This window comes from Mustela nivalis, assembly GCF_964662115.1.
Source record: "Mustela nivalis genome assembly, chromosome: 13".
Taxonomy (NCBI): Eukaryota; Metazoa; Chordata; class Mammalia; order Carnivora; family Mustelidae; genus Mustela; species Mustela nivalis.
Window position 1 is genome coordinate 12918556 of NC_139032.1, and position 19025 is coordinate 12937580.

Sequence of the window (19025 nt, forward strand, 5' to 3'; positions counted from 1 at the left end):
AGGATACAGGCAGGTGAGGGCCCACGGGCACAAAGTTTTAGTTCTGCAAGATAAATTCTCATTTCTTTTTTAGAGTGAGCATGTGTGCATGTGCCAAGACTCAGAAGGGCAGAGGGAGAGGAAGAGAATTTCAAGCTCGCTCAGCAAGACCCCACACAAGGCTTGATCTCATGACCCTGAGATCATGACCTGAGCCAAAATCAAGTCAGACATTTAACCAACTGAGCCAGTCAGATGCCCCTGTGCAAAATAAATAAATTCTAAGGCTCTACCATACAGCATCATGCCCACAGCTAATAAACCTCTATTGTGCACTTAACATTTGCTAAGAGACTAAGATCTTAGGGTAAATTCTTGTACTACATATACATAAAAAATATTCTTAGATTTTTAAAATCATAAAGGAGGTCCGAAAAGACTTTGGGAGGTGATGGCTAGGTCTATGACCCTGACGGTGATGATGGTTTCTTGGGTGGACACCTATCCCCAAACTCCCTGACTTGTATACATTAAGTAGGCTCAGTTACATGCTAAATAAATAAATAAAGTAGGTGGATAAACAGAAAGACAGACAGACAGATGGACGTGATGGAAAGTCTTCAGAAGCCGGGAAGCAAGGAAGTGATACAACTAGATTTCACTTTCTCTTAAAAACTGGTCGCTCGCTGTGACATGGTGAAAGGCCTAGACAATGGAACCCGGGAGACCAGTCTGGCAAGCGCTGTATCCGTGTACATGACCTCCTATGCTAAATAGCTCTGACCTCAGGACTGAAAAGTCTGACTCTAGGCTATCGTCTATTCTCTGGCCTTGTGCTTGCTGGCACCAGCTTCACAGTCTTGACATAATATCAAGCAGATGGAAGAGTTCTGGAAAGAAAACTATACAACGTTCTAAAATCACGCCAAAAAAAAAAAAGTATCAGAAAGCAACACTGCTACCGCCATCTTGTCCTTTCGCAAACTCCTATCCATAGAACTCAATCATTGACCACTTGCTTGGACACTCTTTATTTTTAACCTCTTTCCCACTTGAGGTGGAGATGATAGTTAACATTCCCAATTCCAACCTCCCTTAATTGCCCTTGGCTTTAAAGACTAGTTGGTTTTCATGTTTTTTCATTCCTTTGGATGAAATGTCCCAATCTCAAACCAAGAGTTCTCCTGGGTTACACTTCCCCAACTTCGGATGCCTGTCATTTCACATCTTGAAGACACAAGGAAAGGCTCATCTGATCAACTGTTGAGTCAACTTCCCTTTGATGAACAGACAAAGTATCTTCTGGATCCCATGAGCCAGAGATTAATTCATGGCTGGCTTACTACTCGTTGTGTTAGAGGTTTATCATTTTTACTCATGTCTGGACTGCATGAATACGTGTGGGCATAGCCTACACATTAGTCTGTACAGAATTAAATGTATACACCAGCTGCTAGATGCCTCATTACTCATCTTCTAAAATCAGTTCTTTTCTATAACAACTTCCAAATGGAGTCTAATTCCCAATATGTATGCACTTATAAACTGGCAAGAGAAATAATGAAGAGCAGAGAAAAAACTACCATCATCGTAATATCATACACACATACCCACTGTGTTATCCCGGCCATTGTGGGTAAATTGTTTTATTGTCAAGTCTAACGAATTCTGAACTGATTCAGAATTCTAATGAATTCTAAAAAATATATTTTCATCCATCCATCATACACACACACATCATTTTTTGGGGGCAGGTAAGAGAGTCAACTCTGTTGTGTTAAGGATCTTTCTGTTAATACTAAGCAAACCACACACTATATTCGTTCTACCAGTTAAAATAAACTCTTAAAAAGCAGGAGCGTACGGCCAGCAAAGATTTCTTTGTTTTGCCAGTTAATATTATCTTCTTGGTTCACCGTCGGTTCTCATCTCTATGCTTCTTTTTCTCTTTTAAGTTCATCTCCTCTTTCCCTTTTTCATTTCTTACTCATCTATTAGATGTCCAGAGACGTGTGTTTTACTTAAATAATGTCCATAGTTTCTTGGCTTCTCACATGCCATCTGATCGTTGCCTGAAGATATTTCAGGCTCAACTTGACCTTTAAAGAATCCTGATGAGTAATTTTACTAACTGTACTTTGCCCAGTTTTCTCCTGACCTCATGCCTTATTACTGTGTTGCAAGAATCCTGCCTCGCACTTAAACGCACTCACCGACCTACAGTGTGGCTCTTATCTTACTCCCTCCTGAACAAGAGGGCCTGGCATTTTTTTTTCTTAAATGTCTATCAACAGAGCCTATTAAATCTAGCACTCTTCCAAAACCGGACATGGGTCTTTCAACTTGAAGTATCAGAAAATAACACATACACAGTTTCTGCTGAATAGGACTTGAAGTTGCTATCTCTTTTCCAGAAACTCTTATTTCCATTGGAGACACATTATTTATTTTGGCTCTCATATAGCACAGAAGAGAACTTTGTTGAAATGTTCTCCCGATTCCAACCACATTCTGTGGTTATAAAGGAGAGCAATACAGAGCCCAGTGATGATGGGACTCTGAGCCTACAGACAAATGAACCAAACTTGCTTGCTCATCAAGTTCAAGACCTTTCCCTGTGAAATACATTCAATGCAATGTTCCCTTCTGACCACTAACCATAAATTCTCCATGCCTTGGTTTTCAGGAATGACACTAAAACATCTTAGCTCGTTTTTGCAGTGACTCATGTTCTACTTTATGCCAAACGTAGCCCCTGTTTTCAGCATCTCTCTCTCCTTTCTCTTTCTCGTTCCGCGCCTCTCTTTCCCATCAATTTACAACTATGAAAAGCTGGAGAAAGTACTGACTTCTCTGGCATCTCAGTAAGATTTTAAAACAAACAAGCCAGCCACAGGGCTTAGAACAGCAGAAAGAAATGTTTTCCCAATGCTCTCCTGCAAACATTGAAAGCTTCAGTTTAAATGTGTTGGTGGAGAAGGGAGCACAATGGCTTAACTCAGGAAGTTTTGCTTTGCCAAGATATGGCTAGAGCGTGAGGTCAAAGGATGACTCTACCTTGCACTGTTATCCAAACAGAGGTACTCCCTTGGGTCTGCCGAACTGGCGTTGGTTGTTTTGACACCTTTGTCAATAAATAAGCCAGCCTGCAAAACAACAAGGGACCAGAATGAATATGAATCCTAAAGTTAGAGCTACACGTTACATAAAGATTCATGAAAATTAGTTGTAGTTTCCCACCAAAAGGAGGGGAAAGGAACAAACAGCAACTTTACCAGATATTTTACTTGATCTAATTATACTCAGTCATTCAACAAATATTTATTTAGTGCCTGCCTTCTGGGAGGCACTGAGCATTGTACATTAACAAGAAAGCCATGGTCTTTGCTGTTGCTGGCACATAAACTGGCAGGGAGACATGCCTTTAAGTAAACAGTCACAATCCAGCATGGTAAGCATATGATGAAGAAATAGACGATGCTCGAAGGGAGCCCAACGGCGGGGCTCAATCCCAGAACTTTGAAATCATGACCTGAGCCGAAGGCAGAGGCTTAACCCACTGAGCCGCCCAGGCGCCCCTCGACGGGACTTTTAATGAAGGCAATGCAAGGAACCAAGGAACCGCACGTTAGGAAGGAATGCTCTCGCCAGCAGGACAGATGAATGGATTACAAGGAGACAGAAATGGGGTAACTGGGTGATGGGTATTAAGGAAGGCACTTGATGAAACGAGCACTGACTGTTATACGCAGCTGATGAATCATTAAATTCTACCTTTGAAACGAATAATATCCTTTGGTACTTGAATTTCAATTAATTAAATTAATTTATTTATTTATTTTAAAAAAAGAAAGGGACAAAAAGGGAGATAAGAGACGAGGTAGGACACGACCCCAATAATCCAGAAGAAAAACTAAGGGGACCTAGACTTGTGGGAGTTGTTAACGGGGGAAAAGGGATAGGGCAAGGCTTCTTTAAGAGGTACGATATGCTTTAGTATGTAAGGAAATGTCTAAGGGTGAAGGAAAGGGAGCAATCAAGATTCCTGTTCTAAGTTTGGGCAATCGGGTGGCCAGTGGTTGCATTCAGTGAGACAGAGAGAGGCGAATGGGTAGGAGGATGAAAAGAAGGATTTTTAGTGAGGACCCACGGCAGAAGGGTCGGTGATGCTATTCTTTGTGACTGATCCAAAGATCACCAGTTCCTCTCGGAGGGTTCCCAGGGTTCCGTTTCCCTTGGCTACAAAGTATTATTCTGGACAGTCAACCCCAAATTAAACAAGTTAAAACCTAACCATTATTAGATTATTATTTAGATCTACTATTCTTAGAGCTAACAGATCACTACATGTCCTCATGGGCATAGGATATTAAAAATTTAATTAGAATGAGATTTTTTTATACCACTGTAATTAGAAAATTTTGAGGATTTCCAGTTTGAAATGGTACGCTTAACAATGATTAGCCTCAATCAGGTCCTCAGCTCACAAAAAAACATAATTCTGACTGAGGTTTTTTGCTCTCTCAAGCCTTCAAGTGATTCCACTCTTCAAATTATACCACACTTAGGTTTTTAAAGGGTCCTCTCCGTATCGGAAATGGGAAGCATTAATTGAATTTTTTTTTTTTAATTTATTTGACAGACAAAGGTCACAGGTAGGCAGAGAGGCAGGCAGAGAGAGAGGAAGGGAAGCAGGCTCCCTGCTGAGCAGAGAGCCCAACACAGGGCTCGATCCTAGAACCCTGGGATCATGACCTGAGCCGAAAGCAGAGGCTTTAACCCACTGAGCCACCCAGGCGCCCCACATTAACTGAATTTTGATGCGGCTCATATCAGGGTAAAGAATCTGGGCATTGTATCGCATAAATGAAAATATCAAAGTGCCTTAGGTGGGGAGTTTAGGGGGTAGGGAAGGAAAAAATGAAACAAGATGGGATCAGGAGGGAGTCAAACCTTAAGAGAGACTCTTAATCTCACAAAACAAACTGAGGGTTATGGGGGGCAGTGGGTGGGGAAGGGGGGAGATGGGGGAGGGAGAGGGTGGTGGGGTTATGGACATTGGGGAGGATATGTGCTATAGTGAGTGCTGTGAAGTGTGTAAGCCTGACGATTCACAGACCTGTACCTCTGGGGCAAATAATACACTATATGTTAATTAAAAAAAAATTTTTTTTTAAATCGAAGTGCCTTGTGAGCACAAAATGAGGCAAATATAGTTATACTCCAGGGTGGGGATGAATATCAAGGAACCTGGACTTCCTAAGTGGCCTTTTATTGACTTGATCTGCATCATTTCTTTTTTTTTTTTTTTTTTAAATTTTATTTATTTATTTGAAAGACGGAGATCACAAGTAGGCAGAGAGGCAGGCAGAGAGAGAGAGAGAGGGAAGCAGGCTTCCTGCGGAGCAGGGAGCCCGATGCGGGGCTCGATCCCAGGACCCTGAGATCATGACCCGAGCCAAAGGCAGCAGCCCAAACCACTGAGCCACCCAGGCGCCCCGATCTGCATCATTTCAAGTCAGGTCAAATACGTAATTAGCATTAAATGCCCAAAAGGAACCTCTACCAACACTGTGAACTGGGAGCAGAGAGAACAGATGCTTCTTATCTAATGTGTACATCCCTAAAACGTGATATTTACGACTGGAAAGAAGGGGGGGGGAGGAATGAGCGAGGGGACGTGGATGCAGGGAAGAGTCCATCATTCCCAGTACTCAGTTGGAATGCACATGCGTTCTGCTGGTGCTGTGCCTGCAGACACTGCACATAATTCTCAATGTGGAAGGGTTATGGGTCTGCTTATTTAATCCCAAATTACCTTTTCTGATGACAAGTTTTACTGAAAACTGTCATTTCTCACCTGCATTTCTCAGCATTCCATCCTTCACCTTGGGAATCACATGAAATGATTTTGTTAAGACCTAGGAACCTACCTTAAAACTGGAATGGACTCTGTTGTTATAAAATATACCCAATGGAGTGAGTTCTGGTTTTGCTAAGAGCTGCAATCCACTGGATTCCCCCGTAGGTTCCTTGTGGAATAAATACCATATTCCAGCATCCTGTCAGTAAAAGGACAAGATCGTTAAAAGCCTTACTTTATAAAGCCACTTTAGGAAACATGTTCAAAAAACCGAGTGCTTCATAAGCAAACTGAATCTTCTCAACACTAATTTTTCATTGTTTCGGGCTCAGAATGGACTACGAAAGTTGTGCACGGATCTAGCACCCTCCCAAGTCATCATAATCATGCTTTAAAAAAAAAAAAAATTTAATTCTACTTGCAGTCCTGGATAGAAGTGAGTGGCTGATACCAAAACTCACTTCAAAATATACCTCTTCCAGCATTATCTACTTTCAAAAGTTATGCAGTATTAGAACCAAACAAGCCTTCCTTCCTTCCAGGTGACCAGGACAGCACAGCCTTTTAGCCATGTGAGTGTTTTTCTGTCCACCTCCAAACCTGATCAATAAATGAGTCATACTCATACTCGTTAAACAACTATCCGCCAACTCGCAGAGCTCACTGACTTCTTTCAAACAACTCCAATGCCCTTCCTGTCCCGAGGCAAACTTTTGCCAAAGAAAAAAAAACCACCATGCGCATGAATCAGGATGCTGTCTCAGTCTAGATCCTGTCTGTTCACTTTTGGTATTACTGGCCTGAACAGGAGAAGCGGGGCAGTTTTCACAATTTTTGGCACTCGAAATGAGATATAAAAATCAAAATTAGTGTCTTAATCCCCACGACAAGTGTTTTATTTTACGGTTTAACGAAAAACCAGCCCAATGCGAAGGACAAGTCCAAGCGGTAGAACTTTGAATAGGTTGTTCATAGTCTAACATAGAGTCCAAAAGTATGTTATAGAGAGAAAAACACATTTGGCAAACATTCCTTTAACGCTTCCCTGTGCCAAGCGTGGAGTAAGCCTAGTCTCAAAGAATTCACAGTCTGATGGGAAATAGGGAACTAAAATATATGTATTAGGTATTACATTCATTGTAAGAAATAAGGTCTTTTAGAAGCATAGAGAGATGAACAGTGGAAAGCATATATACTTACCCACCAAAATGAAAGCAATATTTAACATTTTTCCATGATAAAGGTTTAGAGATGGATCTTAATAAAACTAACTACCCTGAAAAAACTTCTGTGCTTCCTCTACTCTTTGAGGCACAAAACAGCATAGAAGACGACCTGGAGGCTCCACACCACAGCCCTAGAAGCTTAGGGTGGCACGAACCCTCCCAGGACGCAATGGAGTCTGGGGAGGGGGCTGGCGGGGGGCGGGGGGCATCCGGGGGTAGCAGCTGTTTCCTGTTCAACACTGTGGTGTCCAAACAGGTAAAGGGAGCTTTGTAAAAGGCAGTGGAAACGTACAAGAAGAAAGAGTTTGATTTATTTGGAGAGGTAAACCCTTGCCAAAACATGAGTTTTACTGGAACGGTTTTTCTAGAAAGAAAAGAAAGAACTCACAGAATGAAAAGGAAAAAGGACAAATATAAGATGGGAAATGAGAGACGGGCTTTCTTCGTGTCTCACATGAGCTCCAGGAAGGGCTTGTGGCAACCTCCCCTTAAATTGTTTCATGAACCATTTGCAATTTGCTTTCATCTTCAACCCACCACTTCTGAAACAAGCTGAAAGGAACCTTTGCTCTGTTCATTTGAAATGTAACACAAATCAGAAGATGATCCCAGCCAGGGTGAGGCTGTGTATCAAGCCTGTGGCCATCTTGGCCCCCAAACCTATCCTCTAATTAGAAACTCTTGGCACAGATCTGATAGATGTTCAGCAAACATGTGATGAAAAATGAATGGACGGAAACCTGAAATGATTAAATGTCCAGGTCTCTGCCCTGGTAACTAAGAATTTTATGTTTTATGTTTTTAAGGAAAATCACAGAACTGAATACCACCATCACCCAGAGATGTCCATATTCTCATTATCTGGAAGAAATACTCCCTTCCCCTAATCTTTTACTCAGTCCTGGAAATAATGCTAGGTATCTCTGTCCTTTTAAAAATTTAATAGATTATATATATATATATATATATTATATATGTGTATATAATATTTAATATTTGTATATAATGTATATAAACATGTGTATATAATAGATATACACAAATGTGTGTATATAATATATAAATATGTGTATATATTTTATCATATAAATATTATATTTATATCATATATATAAATATTATTATTTATACATATAAATATATAAATACGAATATGCAGGTGTTGCTGTAAAGCTCCTATTTCTGTACTACAGTGCACAGCATGGACATAATCATAATAGAATAATGTCCTCAAGACTCACGTTTCCATTATAAATTAACAGTTTCAAATCACACTCAATTATAAATGTAAATCTCTCCCAAGTTTCTCCAAGAGACATTTCTGCCATCCCAAAATGGCTTATTTATTCTCTTAAGTTATTCTTATGTGTCTGCATGTCTCTGAAATGATTCAAGGCACACAGTTAATGGAAGGCACAGAATTTAGCTGCTTTACCAAGGAGATGAAGGCCCTACGTGTGTATGATCCCTGCACTGAAACAGAAGAATGTCCACCTTGACCGGAATGACTGCTGCCATAAGATTCTACGGAACAATCCATTCCCATAGAGAAAAGCGAAGGCTTTCCTCATTCATTAAAATTAAAAACTGAAATGATCCGGCATTCAGCCATGCGCAACTTGAATATGAGAAGCTAGAAAGACGGCACGTGACCCAGCGAAAATGCACCTGGAAGGTCCGATAACCCCAAACATCAGCCCAACTCTTGTTGGCATCCGTCTTACCATACCCATAGGTACTAACTGGCAGGAATGATGCAGAAGGAACAAAAGGACCCTCTCAACCATATCCCGCTTTCAGTGAAACGAGCAGTACCAGAACACAGCACCGTGCCTGAGCTAGACTGTCCGCCATGACGTCACAACCCCACAAACCAGAACACTTCTCAACACAAAGACCCACACAACCAGAAAGCATTTAACATTACTTACCTGTGAGCCCGCAGCTGCATTACTAATCAGGTTATTGTTGGGATGAGAGATCCAGAAAGTTGAAACGGCCCTGCAAGGCATTTTTTTAGAATGACTTCAACACTAGTCATGGAAAAATCCTGCCTACTAGAAAACTTCCCCCGAAACATCTTCCCCCCCAAAGTTAAAGGCCTTGAGCATCACACACGAGTCTCTCTCTCTCCTCCTGTCACTCACATGCAGTCTGTGGCGGGCACAGGCACGTAATTTCCAAACACTTTGTCTCGCATGGTGGTACACACGGAGTTATTCCTATCGGTGGGGAGGAGGGTGCCGGGTTTGGTGAGGAGGCCCAGATTGTGGAACAAAGTATTTCTCTGTTCCACACCGTCTTCCAAAAAGAAACAATGACCCAGCGTGTCAAATCCGATTGTGTCTTTAATCTGTAGAAACACAAGTGTGCAATGTCATCGATAACATGATCAACTGAGGGTTAAGTGACAAGTGACACTGTGACGAGTGACAAGTGACATCTACGTAGCGCACTTGCTACAGATGCAAAGAGAAGTTTTCATCTTAACTGGAGAGGCAAAGCCAAATGCCCGCTGTTACTGATCTCCTGATAGAGGAAAACACCAGAATTCTCAGTGCGAGGAGGACAGTGGAACGCAGGCGCTACAAGAGCGAACTTAATCAGAGGGAGAGGCTGCGAGAGAGTTACTGTGCATCAGCGTCGTGCACGCTACGTACCAGCAGACCATTTGTCCCGTGCACAGTGATGCACCGGGAGAAGCTGTGGTGAATAGATAAGCCGTCCACAAAGGTCGCGTGTCTGTACCCGCCCTTGTAATCCACATCGCCACACAGGTGGAAGTGAACAGGATACCGCCCCAGCTGCTGCTGACCCATGTGTTTCAATTCCACGTAAGAAAGATGGACGGATGTGAAATTCTTTCTTATCTGTAAGACAAGATAACCGAAATCAAAGCGATGCACTTTGGAATCTTCGAGAAGCAAAAAAAAAATACGGCTCTACTAGAAAATGTCTAAAGGTGAATGCGTATTAAAATATTTTGGGGGGGCACCTGGATGGCTCAGTGGGTTAAGCCTCTGCCTTCAGCTCAGGTCATGATCTCAGGGTCCTGGGATTGGGACCCACATCGAGCTCTCTGCTCAGCAGGGAGCCTGCTTCCCTTCCTCTCTCTCTGCCTGCCTCTCAGCCTGCTTGTGATCTCTGTCTCTCTCTTCAAATAAATAAATAAAATCTATTAAAAATATATAGATATAGATATTCCCCCCTCCCTTTGGCACCCTGCTTTCCTGTATCTCCAGTTCCTAATTTAGCAAATGCTTCTTTTTTGCTTCTTTTTTTTTTCTTCTTCTTCTTCTAAGTAATCCCTATGCCCAATGTGGGACTCAAACTCACGACCCTGAGAACAAGAGTCACATGCTCTACTGACTGAGCCAGCCAGCCAGAAGCCAGCCAGCTTCTTAACACAAGTGAATACTTTAAAGAGCCATAAAAATAGCCTCTACTTAGGAATAAAAGGAAATGCAACCAGGAAAGCTACAGAAATGATTTCCATATATGTAATGTGTTTTGATTTGTTCAAATATTTTGGTCATCTCCAGTCTTATCTCGTTCTTTCATTTCTGTAAATACCATCACAGTTTGATAAATAGTTATTTGTTAATCTTCCCACATAATATTATTTACTTCAGTTCTTTTTAAATATTTCTCTGTGATCCACAATTTCAGCATTCTATTTTTAAACACCGGATTTTTATTCATACTAGTAACAACAAAGGAATAACACCAACCACAATTTCAGTAAACAGTGTAACAGAAATGTTAACAACCATAACCTACTCGGTGCACAAAAACTGTTTTGAAAACACAGGCAGCCCAAAATGCAGCCCAGAAGTCACAGCAGATAGTATGCAGGGCAAGGCTTACCACACAGTAAGTGCTCAATACTTTTATAGAATAAAAATCTGCGTACAAAAAATATTCTTACAGAAAGATATTTTGTTTGTATATATCACTACTGCTTCCCCTTTCATATCAAGTTCTAAGAAGAATCATTTGATCCTTTCAGAGACTGCATGCAAGAGACAAAATGGTTTAACTACAGGTCGAGATCAACTAAATGAAGATAGAATTTTCTATTTTAATTATGCAAAATCTCTTCATTGTTCCTGAGTAGAAAAATAAAATGGGATTTCTTTTTCATATCCATACAGATCCCACCGCAAATTTGGGAGCTCCTGGGTGGCTCAGTGGGTTAAGCATCTGCATTTGGCTCGGGTCATGATCCTGGAGGTCCAGGGATCGAGCCCCACATCGGGCTCCCTGCTCATCAGGGAACCTGCTTCTCCCTCTCCCTCTGCCCCTCCCCGCCCTGCTCATTCTCCCTCCCATCCGTCCCCCCCCCCCATAAACAGATAAATTTTAAAAAATCTTTAAAAACACCTTGAAAGTATTTAACAACCAAGGAACTCATTAAATCTTTTTGCCTACCATGACATGCCCCCCATATGTGTCATAGTCAAAGAACTGGCACTGGTTCCCAGCGTAGCATGAGTCCTCCATTTCTCCTCGGATAACAACGTTCCGCGTGAGAATTCCAACCTCCGCTCTCATGTCTACACCATCGGTGATCTCACCCATGTGCAGGAACTGAGGGGCTTCTGGTTCACATGGGCAAGAGACAAAAAATATTTTTAGCAAAGGACACATGAAACATATCGAAAAGATAGTCCTCTTTATTGTGCAACTCCAAGACATTACCCAAATGGATAGTGTGCTACCATTCCTGAAGAGCTCAGCATCACAGAATCTAAGGAAGCAATTTTAAGGATTATTTATTATTAATTAAGATTATTTAATTAAGATTATTTTACAATTATAATCATTATTACTATTTAATTAAGATTATTTCTTTAAGATTATTTATTACTAATTTAAAAGACTATTTATTATTAACTTAAAAGATTATTTCCTCTAGCCATTTACTCAATCTCAAAACCAAACACAGACAGGGGGCTTAATCCTCTCCTGAATGGCACCAACATTCTGGAATGTACCTAAGTACCTTCCCTCTCTTTCTCTCTCTATCTTGCTCTCTCAGTTTCCTTCCAATCGCTCTTGTTCTAATCCCCTGAGGGCACATGAAGAACCAAATGCACAGCAAATCCAGAAAAAGGAATGGTTTTGCAGATATTGATAACGGAGTATCGAGTTATTTTTGCTCTCACTTCAAATCTAAAGTAACATGCACGGAAACATTAGCATTACAAACATGGCCGTCTTTCCTACTTCTTATTTTAATATGAGCATGCCTTCTTCTAAATTTCCACCTTTCTGGAAGTCTAGAAACACTTTCATAATAAGCTTTTCTCTGACGTTTTTATCACATAAAGTCGGGAAGGAAAAACACAAATAAATCAAGCAGCTGAGATCATGGGAGATTCATTATCAGGTAGACTTGTTAACAAGAGTGGGAATTTCCAAACAAAATTAATGCCAGATAGTAATGGTTTTTTGGGGGGTTTTGTTTTCTGCTTACACTCTATATCATCAAGAAGGAAAAGTACAACATGGAATAAAGCACAGAAAGTGCCAAGGGAGCCAGTTGTCCTATTTTTTTTTTTTTTAAGCAAAAACACTTTGCCTTGAACTACTTAGCGCTCTAAATTACCCATAACTGTGTGCTCATTAATTAGTTACCATAAACTCTTTGGTTTTATGCCATGAAGGTATATATAATCTTGAGTACAGAAGGAAGGGAGACAATGTAGTAACGTCCACAAGTGAAGCAACACATAAACGAGCTTTGCCTATTACAGTCTCAGGCTAAGTACCTGGTAGAAGTCAGCTGTTTTTTCTAAACACAGCTTACAGTACGGGTCTCGCTGCATACTGCTTTCCTTCAAAGAACTCAAGCTTATGATTAAAAAATATAGTCTATAGGGCGCCTGGGTGGCTCAGTTGGTTAAGCCGCTGCCTTCGGCTCAGGTCATGATCTCAGGGTCCTGGGATCGAGTCCCGCATCGGGCTCTCTGCTCAGCAGGAAGCCTGCTTCCTCCTCCTCTCTCTCTCTGCCTGTCTCTCTGCCTACTTGTGATCTCTCCCTGTCAAATAAATAAATAAAATCTTAAAAAAAAAAAAAAAAGAATTGCTCTTTAAAAAAAAATAAAAAAAAAATATATAGTCTATGAAAATGCCTTTCCAGTTCTATTTTAAATATTAGATCTGGCTTTTTTGCCAAGGAAGTAGGTGCTCAAAAAGAATGAGATTTTTTTTTTATTTAAGAAGAAAAAAGACTTCTATTTAAGTATGAATCCGTTGATAATTGGATTATTATTTGATAGCAAAAAATGAAAAGAGGGGCGCCTGAGTGGCTCAGTGGGTTAAAGCCTCTGCTTTCAGCTCAGGTCCTGATCCCAGGGTCCTGGGATCAAGCTCCACATCAGGCTCTCTGCTCGGCAGGGAGCCTGCTTCCCTTCCTCTCTCTCTGCCTGCCTCTGCCTACTTGTGATCTCTCTCTGTCAAATAAATAAAATATTAAAAAAAAAAAAAAAAAAGAAAAGACGTTGGATAGGATCTTGGGGGGGAGATCAATCCGTGTGGCTACATCTTTTTTTGTTTGTTTGTTTTAAACAAATATCAGTACAAAAGACCCTGATTTGCCTGCTACACATCATTAACAACAACACTATTGCTCCCTAAATACTCTTAGCTAACATCCTCTGGGATCTGGTGTTCAAAGCACCCCACCGCTAAGATCTTTAATATCCAGATGACAATGGTGGTGGTGGTGACGGCGATGAGGAGGGCCCTGGCTTTGGGCTGGGGTGGCGGGAAGGGGGATGCTACGGGAATCAAATGCCAAGAAACATTCTGAGCAGTCCAGTACCTTTGACTTTGACCTGGAAGCGGTTGCACTCAGGGCAGGGGAGGAGAGTGAACTCCTCTGCCTGGTACATAGAATAGTCTGTGCTTGCGACCACGATCTGGTCTCCAGGTTTCCAACTACTAACGTCGTCCAGCAGGTGAAGCTTCACTCCATCCACAACCTCCACCCGGAAACCTGAAAGAGAAACACCTAAACCGAAAAGTAGGAAAGAAAATGATGTGTTAGTAGGCATTTCCGCCTCCTCATTAAATCAAAAGCTGAGTTAGACACGAGTCAGTACATTTTTACCAGCGCTGACCGTGTGCCTGTCATTCTGCAGACACTGAGAAGATGGAAATGGACAGCCTGACCTCCAGGGTAGAGCACTCCCTGTTCCCCGAACCACAACGGGACAGGAATTGTCCAACTACTCTTTTTGATCCCCAGATCTCTCTCTGTACTTGCACTCAGTGCTAAAACTATCTAATAAGGCTTCCTAGCAGTCCTAAAAGGTAGTAAGAACATATCACACATAAGGAGACACTGCCAAACACGGAATACGTCTGTAGTAAATACTCAGTGTTTCCTTTTTTTTTTTTTTTAAAGATTTTATTTATTTATTTGACAGACAGAGACCACAAGTAGGCAGAGAGGCAAGGAGAGAGGGGGAAGCAGGCTCCCTGCTGAGCAGAGAGCCTGATGCAGGGCTTGATTCCAGGAACCTGAGAACATGACCTGAGCTGAAGGCAGAGGCTTAATCCACTGAGCTACCCAGGCGCCCCAATACTCAGTGTTTCAATGTGATCCAGACACAGGATGAGAGAGAGAACATATATTATCTTAAGAGTACAAATTTGCTTAGGCAATCTCTTGTCCCTGGGCCTTTGTTCATGCTTTGTTCCTTAGCTACAACGTCCTTCCACTCTTAATACACCAACCAAGATACTACCCCATCTTATAAAGGTAGAGTTCGAACTCACAACCCTAGGATCAAGAGCCACATGCTCTACCAACTGGGCCAGCCACGTGCCCCAAGATCAGGCACATCTTTAAGGAATTCCCCGACATCCTTGCTGGAAGCAAGCTCCTTCTCCAGTATTCTCATTCTACTGTTCCTTCTGGTATTATTCACACCTGTCCAAGGGGAGAATAGCCACTTCCTTGGAGGGTACATTCATGAAGGCAGCAGAGTACGTCCACCTGTATATCTGCTCCTCTGTTTCATCGTGCAAACTCACAGATCTCCACTGAAGAGACCAGCATTCCCACTAGGATCTACAGTGTCACCCAGAGGCCGCAAGATAGTGTCCCTGTCCAACTCCACTCCTTCCCTGTAATAATGTCAACTCTGCCATCCATGTGACCCAGGGACTAATCTCTGATCTCTCCCAATGCATCCTTTCGAAACTCGAAGTCGGTTCCCCATTAGCTGGCCAAAACCGAAAAGTTGATCCATTTCCTTCACTTACTCTTTCACATGCAAACAAGTGTACCAGCATTTCCTGCTTCTAAAATACCCGTGATAGAATCTGTCACAAACCAAAGGCTGACTTAATGCAAATGTATACGCAACAGATACAAGCCACGTCATAACGTCATGGAGAAAGGAAAGCACCGCATCTCAAAGCTGTCTGTTTCCTTGTATCTGTACTTACAACAATCCTTCCAATTAACCGGCACACTCTTCTGGGGTGACTTTAAGACACCGACCCTAAGGGTCCATGGCAGGAGTGAAGAAACACACTGACTCAAGTTAGGGAACTCAGAAAGAGGGAAATTCGGGCAAGGCACAAGGAATACTACAGACACCTTGACAGTCCTGAGCCCACTCTCCCGAGAAAACCTGAGCAAGTCACGGATTCTATTCCTTGAGATGTCAACCTACCGGGTGTTTGTTTACACAAAGGACCAAAAGAAAAGTACTAAAAAAAAAAAAAAAGGCAAAGTAGCTTTCTTGTTTATGTATTTCTTTTATCCAGATACTAAAGCCTATGATGGGATTTGGTCTAAATAATAATATTAACAGTAATGACTCCAATGACAACAGCTAATAGTTGCTGGGACTTTACATGCATAATAAATTAACTTTCCAGGGTGCCTGGGTGGTCGGTTAAGTGTCTGCCTTCAGCTCAGGTCATGATCCCAGGGTCCTGGGGCCAAATCCCTCATTAGGCTCCTTGCTCAGCGGGAAGTCTGCTTCTCCCTCTTCCTCTGCCTGCCTCTCTGTCTGCCTGTGCTCACTCTCTCTCCCTCTATCCCTGACAAATAAATAAATAAAATCTTTAAAAAAAAAAAAAAAGACTTTAAAAAAAATTAAAAACAACAACAGGGAGAGAAAGAAAGAAACTGCTACGCACACTAGGGATGAAGAAACCAGAAGTCAGGGAGTTTGAAGAACAGCTGGAAAATGTAGACCCCAAAGCTAAATGCTAACTGAACTCCAGAGCCCAGTCTCCTAACTTCTTTATTATTTTGCCTGCCCAAGAATCAGAATGGGCAGGATAAGCACAAAGATGAGCAAGAACCTCAGAAGCAAGGATAATCGCTGCCCAAATTTTCAGATTTCACACACACACACAAATTATATATATATATATATATATATATATATATATATATACTTAATGACTGAGCCACCAGGCACCCCACTTAGTTATGTGCCTGGTGGCTCAGTCATTAAGTGTCTGCCTTCAGCTCAAGTCATTATTCCAAGGTCCTGGGATTGGTCCTGCATCAGGCTCCAGCCCTGCTCTGGGCTCCCCGCTCAGCGGGAAGCCGGCTTCTCCCACTCCCTCTGCTTGTGTTCCCTCCACTGCTGTGTCTCTATCTGTCAAATGAATGGGTAAAAAGCTTTATAAATAAATAAATAAATAAGAAACAATTTTTTTCATATAATATTTTTTTTTTAATTTTATTTATTTATCAGAGAGAGAGAGGGGGAGAGAGCGAGCACAGGCAGACAGAATGGCAGGCAGAGGCAGAGGGAGAAGCAGGCTCCCGGCTGAGCTAGGAGCCCGATGTGGGACTCGATCCCAAGACGCTGGGATCATGACCTGAGCCGAAGGCAGCTGCTTAACCAACTGAGCCACCCAGGCGTCCCTAATATTTTTTTTTAAACTGCTTTTTAAAGAAGAGGGTTGCTCGATACATCAGGTTCCACTTCAAAGACCATGAGGATTTGTTGCTGTTTAAAGAAGTCATAAGGTTAGATTGGGAAGATCTGTTATTCACTACTGCCTCACTTTTTCCTAGCATCAGAAGAAAATCCTGCCTAAGATTTCCTCCCATTAACACTAGCGAATTGGAAATATGAAAGGAAATAAGCTCACCCCCTCCCTTGCTTCCTGGAGAGATTTTTCTACCTCTTCCAGAAAAGAAGAGTCATTGAGAAAACGGGACCCAATATCCTACGACAGCTAAACGGACCCTCTTCCAGAAATGAGTAGTCACTGCTAATGTGGAAATAAAAACAAAATTTTCCACAGAGGAAATGTTGATTTGAGGTTTGTCAGTAATTATCCTCTGCATGAACTCTTACTGGAAGCCCTTCCACTAAGCTCTTCATGCAGGACCAAATTCTTGCTAAGACATATTTCCATCCGCTTTTTGCCAGGGGCAACCAAGACGGGGTAGAAAGCAGTGGTTTTGGAGGCAAAAAGCGGAGCTTCCTTGTCCGTAGTAGGTACCACCTCCTTGGCCCAAACCCAGAAGGCTGTTTTGAAGGAACATGTGAAAGTCTCTATTACATACAGGGAACTCTATTTACCTGCTTATTTTAAAGCAAAAGACTTTCTCTGTTTAATTACAAGGGTACAGGTGCCTTGTTAGCGCAGTAGGAGCGCGTCAGTCTCATAATTACAAGGGTACAAAATGCACAATTACAACCCAAGTCATGTTTGGATCCTCATTAAAATAGCTAACACCAGGGGCGCCTGGGTGGCTCAGTGGTTAAAGCCTCTGCCTTCGGCTCAGGTCATGATCCCAGGGTCTTGGGATCGAGCCTCGCATCGGGCTCTCTGCTCCGCAGGGAGCCTGCTTCCTCCTCTCTCTCTGCCTGCCTCTCTGCCTGCTTGTGGTCTGTCAAATAAATAAAAATCTTTAAAAAAAAAAAAAAAGAACTACTTAAAAAAAAAATAGCTAACACCAAGTGCTTCCTAGGCACATGTATGAAAAACTTCATATTCTTCCCCTCAGACACCCACAGCAGCCCTATGTGGCCGTTTCTCTGACTGTGCCCATTTTTCAGATGAGGAAACTGAGAGCTAGGAAGTTCAAGTCACGTGCCCACCATCACATAGGAAGTGAAAGAGGGGGGCTCTCTGTCTCCAGAAATCCATCTTAGTAAGCACACTGGCTCCCTGCTGCTGAAAACTGAGGTATAAGCCCTCAAATCAACCTTTCTGGATAACAAGGCACCTCTCGATTACTCGTTTCACAATAATTTGGGGATAATTTTTGCTTGCAAAAGAAAGGTAGTGGGCAAGCACAGACAGGAGCCTGCTAATCCATAACTTGAGCCAAGAACCTGGCAGCAAAGCAGGAGAGGAAACATCCTTAAAGAAACAAGTCCGAGGTGCCCTGAACACCCAGTGCCAGGCATTCTTTGAACTAATTATGATTCTTCTGAAAGGTGAATGAGAATAAAAATTATGCAGAAGAAAATGTTAAAGACCTAAGGTAACTGTATAAAATGTCATTTCAAGCAAGGGAAACAGGTTAAAACAAAATGGACATGAGTGGAGGAAAACATACATGAGAAAAATAACTAGATTATTTGCACAAAAACAATTCTCTCTTAACGATAGGGTTAGAACTTAATTTTTACTTTGTATGTTCCTGTGTCTTCCAACTCGTTTAGAAGATCAAGGATCTTATAATGGATCAAGGAAAAATAGCCAAGAAAATGAGTGTTCTTTATATAGCATGTGTGCAAAGGTACGATTTGCTACATGTCTGCATACAGAAAAGATTCAAAGTACAAAAGCATATTCACCGTCTCAGGTCATAACCGAAGGCAGCTCACCCTATCACATCTAGACTGGTTCCAGTGGTATCAAATCCGTCTCTAATAGTTAACCACACTTTATGACTCCAGAATCAAGAACAAGGCCAGCTGGGAGGGACCAGGCTTCAACAGAGCATTCTCCAA

General features: G+C 41.9%; 1 protein-coding gene across 11 annotated transcripts in view; it reads right to left on the bottom strand.

Annotated features, from left to right (window-relative positions):
- The window catches only part of CEMIP2 (cell migration inducing hyaluronidase 2), a 132644-nt gene that overhangs the window by 32806 nt on the left and 80813 nt on the right, over window positions 1-19025 (bottom strand). For all 11 annotated transcript variants that reach the window (XM_082696586.1, XM_082696590.1, XM_082696585.1 and 8 more), the window contains 7 exons: window positions 13898-14086; window positions 11500-11669; window positions 9729-9938; window positions 9216-9421; window positions 9000-9069; window positions 5913-6041; window positions 3037-3125 (listed from right to left, as the gene is read on the bottom strand). In XM_082696586.1, the coding sequence (XP_082552712.1) occupies window positions 3037-3125; window positions 5913-6041; window positions 9000-9069; window positions 9216-9421; window positions 9729-9938; window positions 11500-11669; window positions 13898-14086 (1063 nt within the window). The remainder of the gene's footprint in view (window positions 1-3036; window positions 3126-5912; window positions 6042-8999; window positions 9070-9215; window positions 9422-9728; window positions 9939-11499; window positions 11670-13897; window positions 14087-19025) is intronic.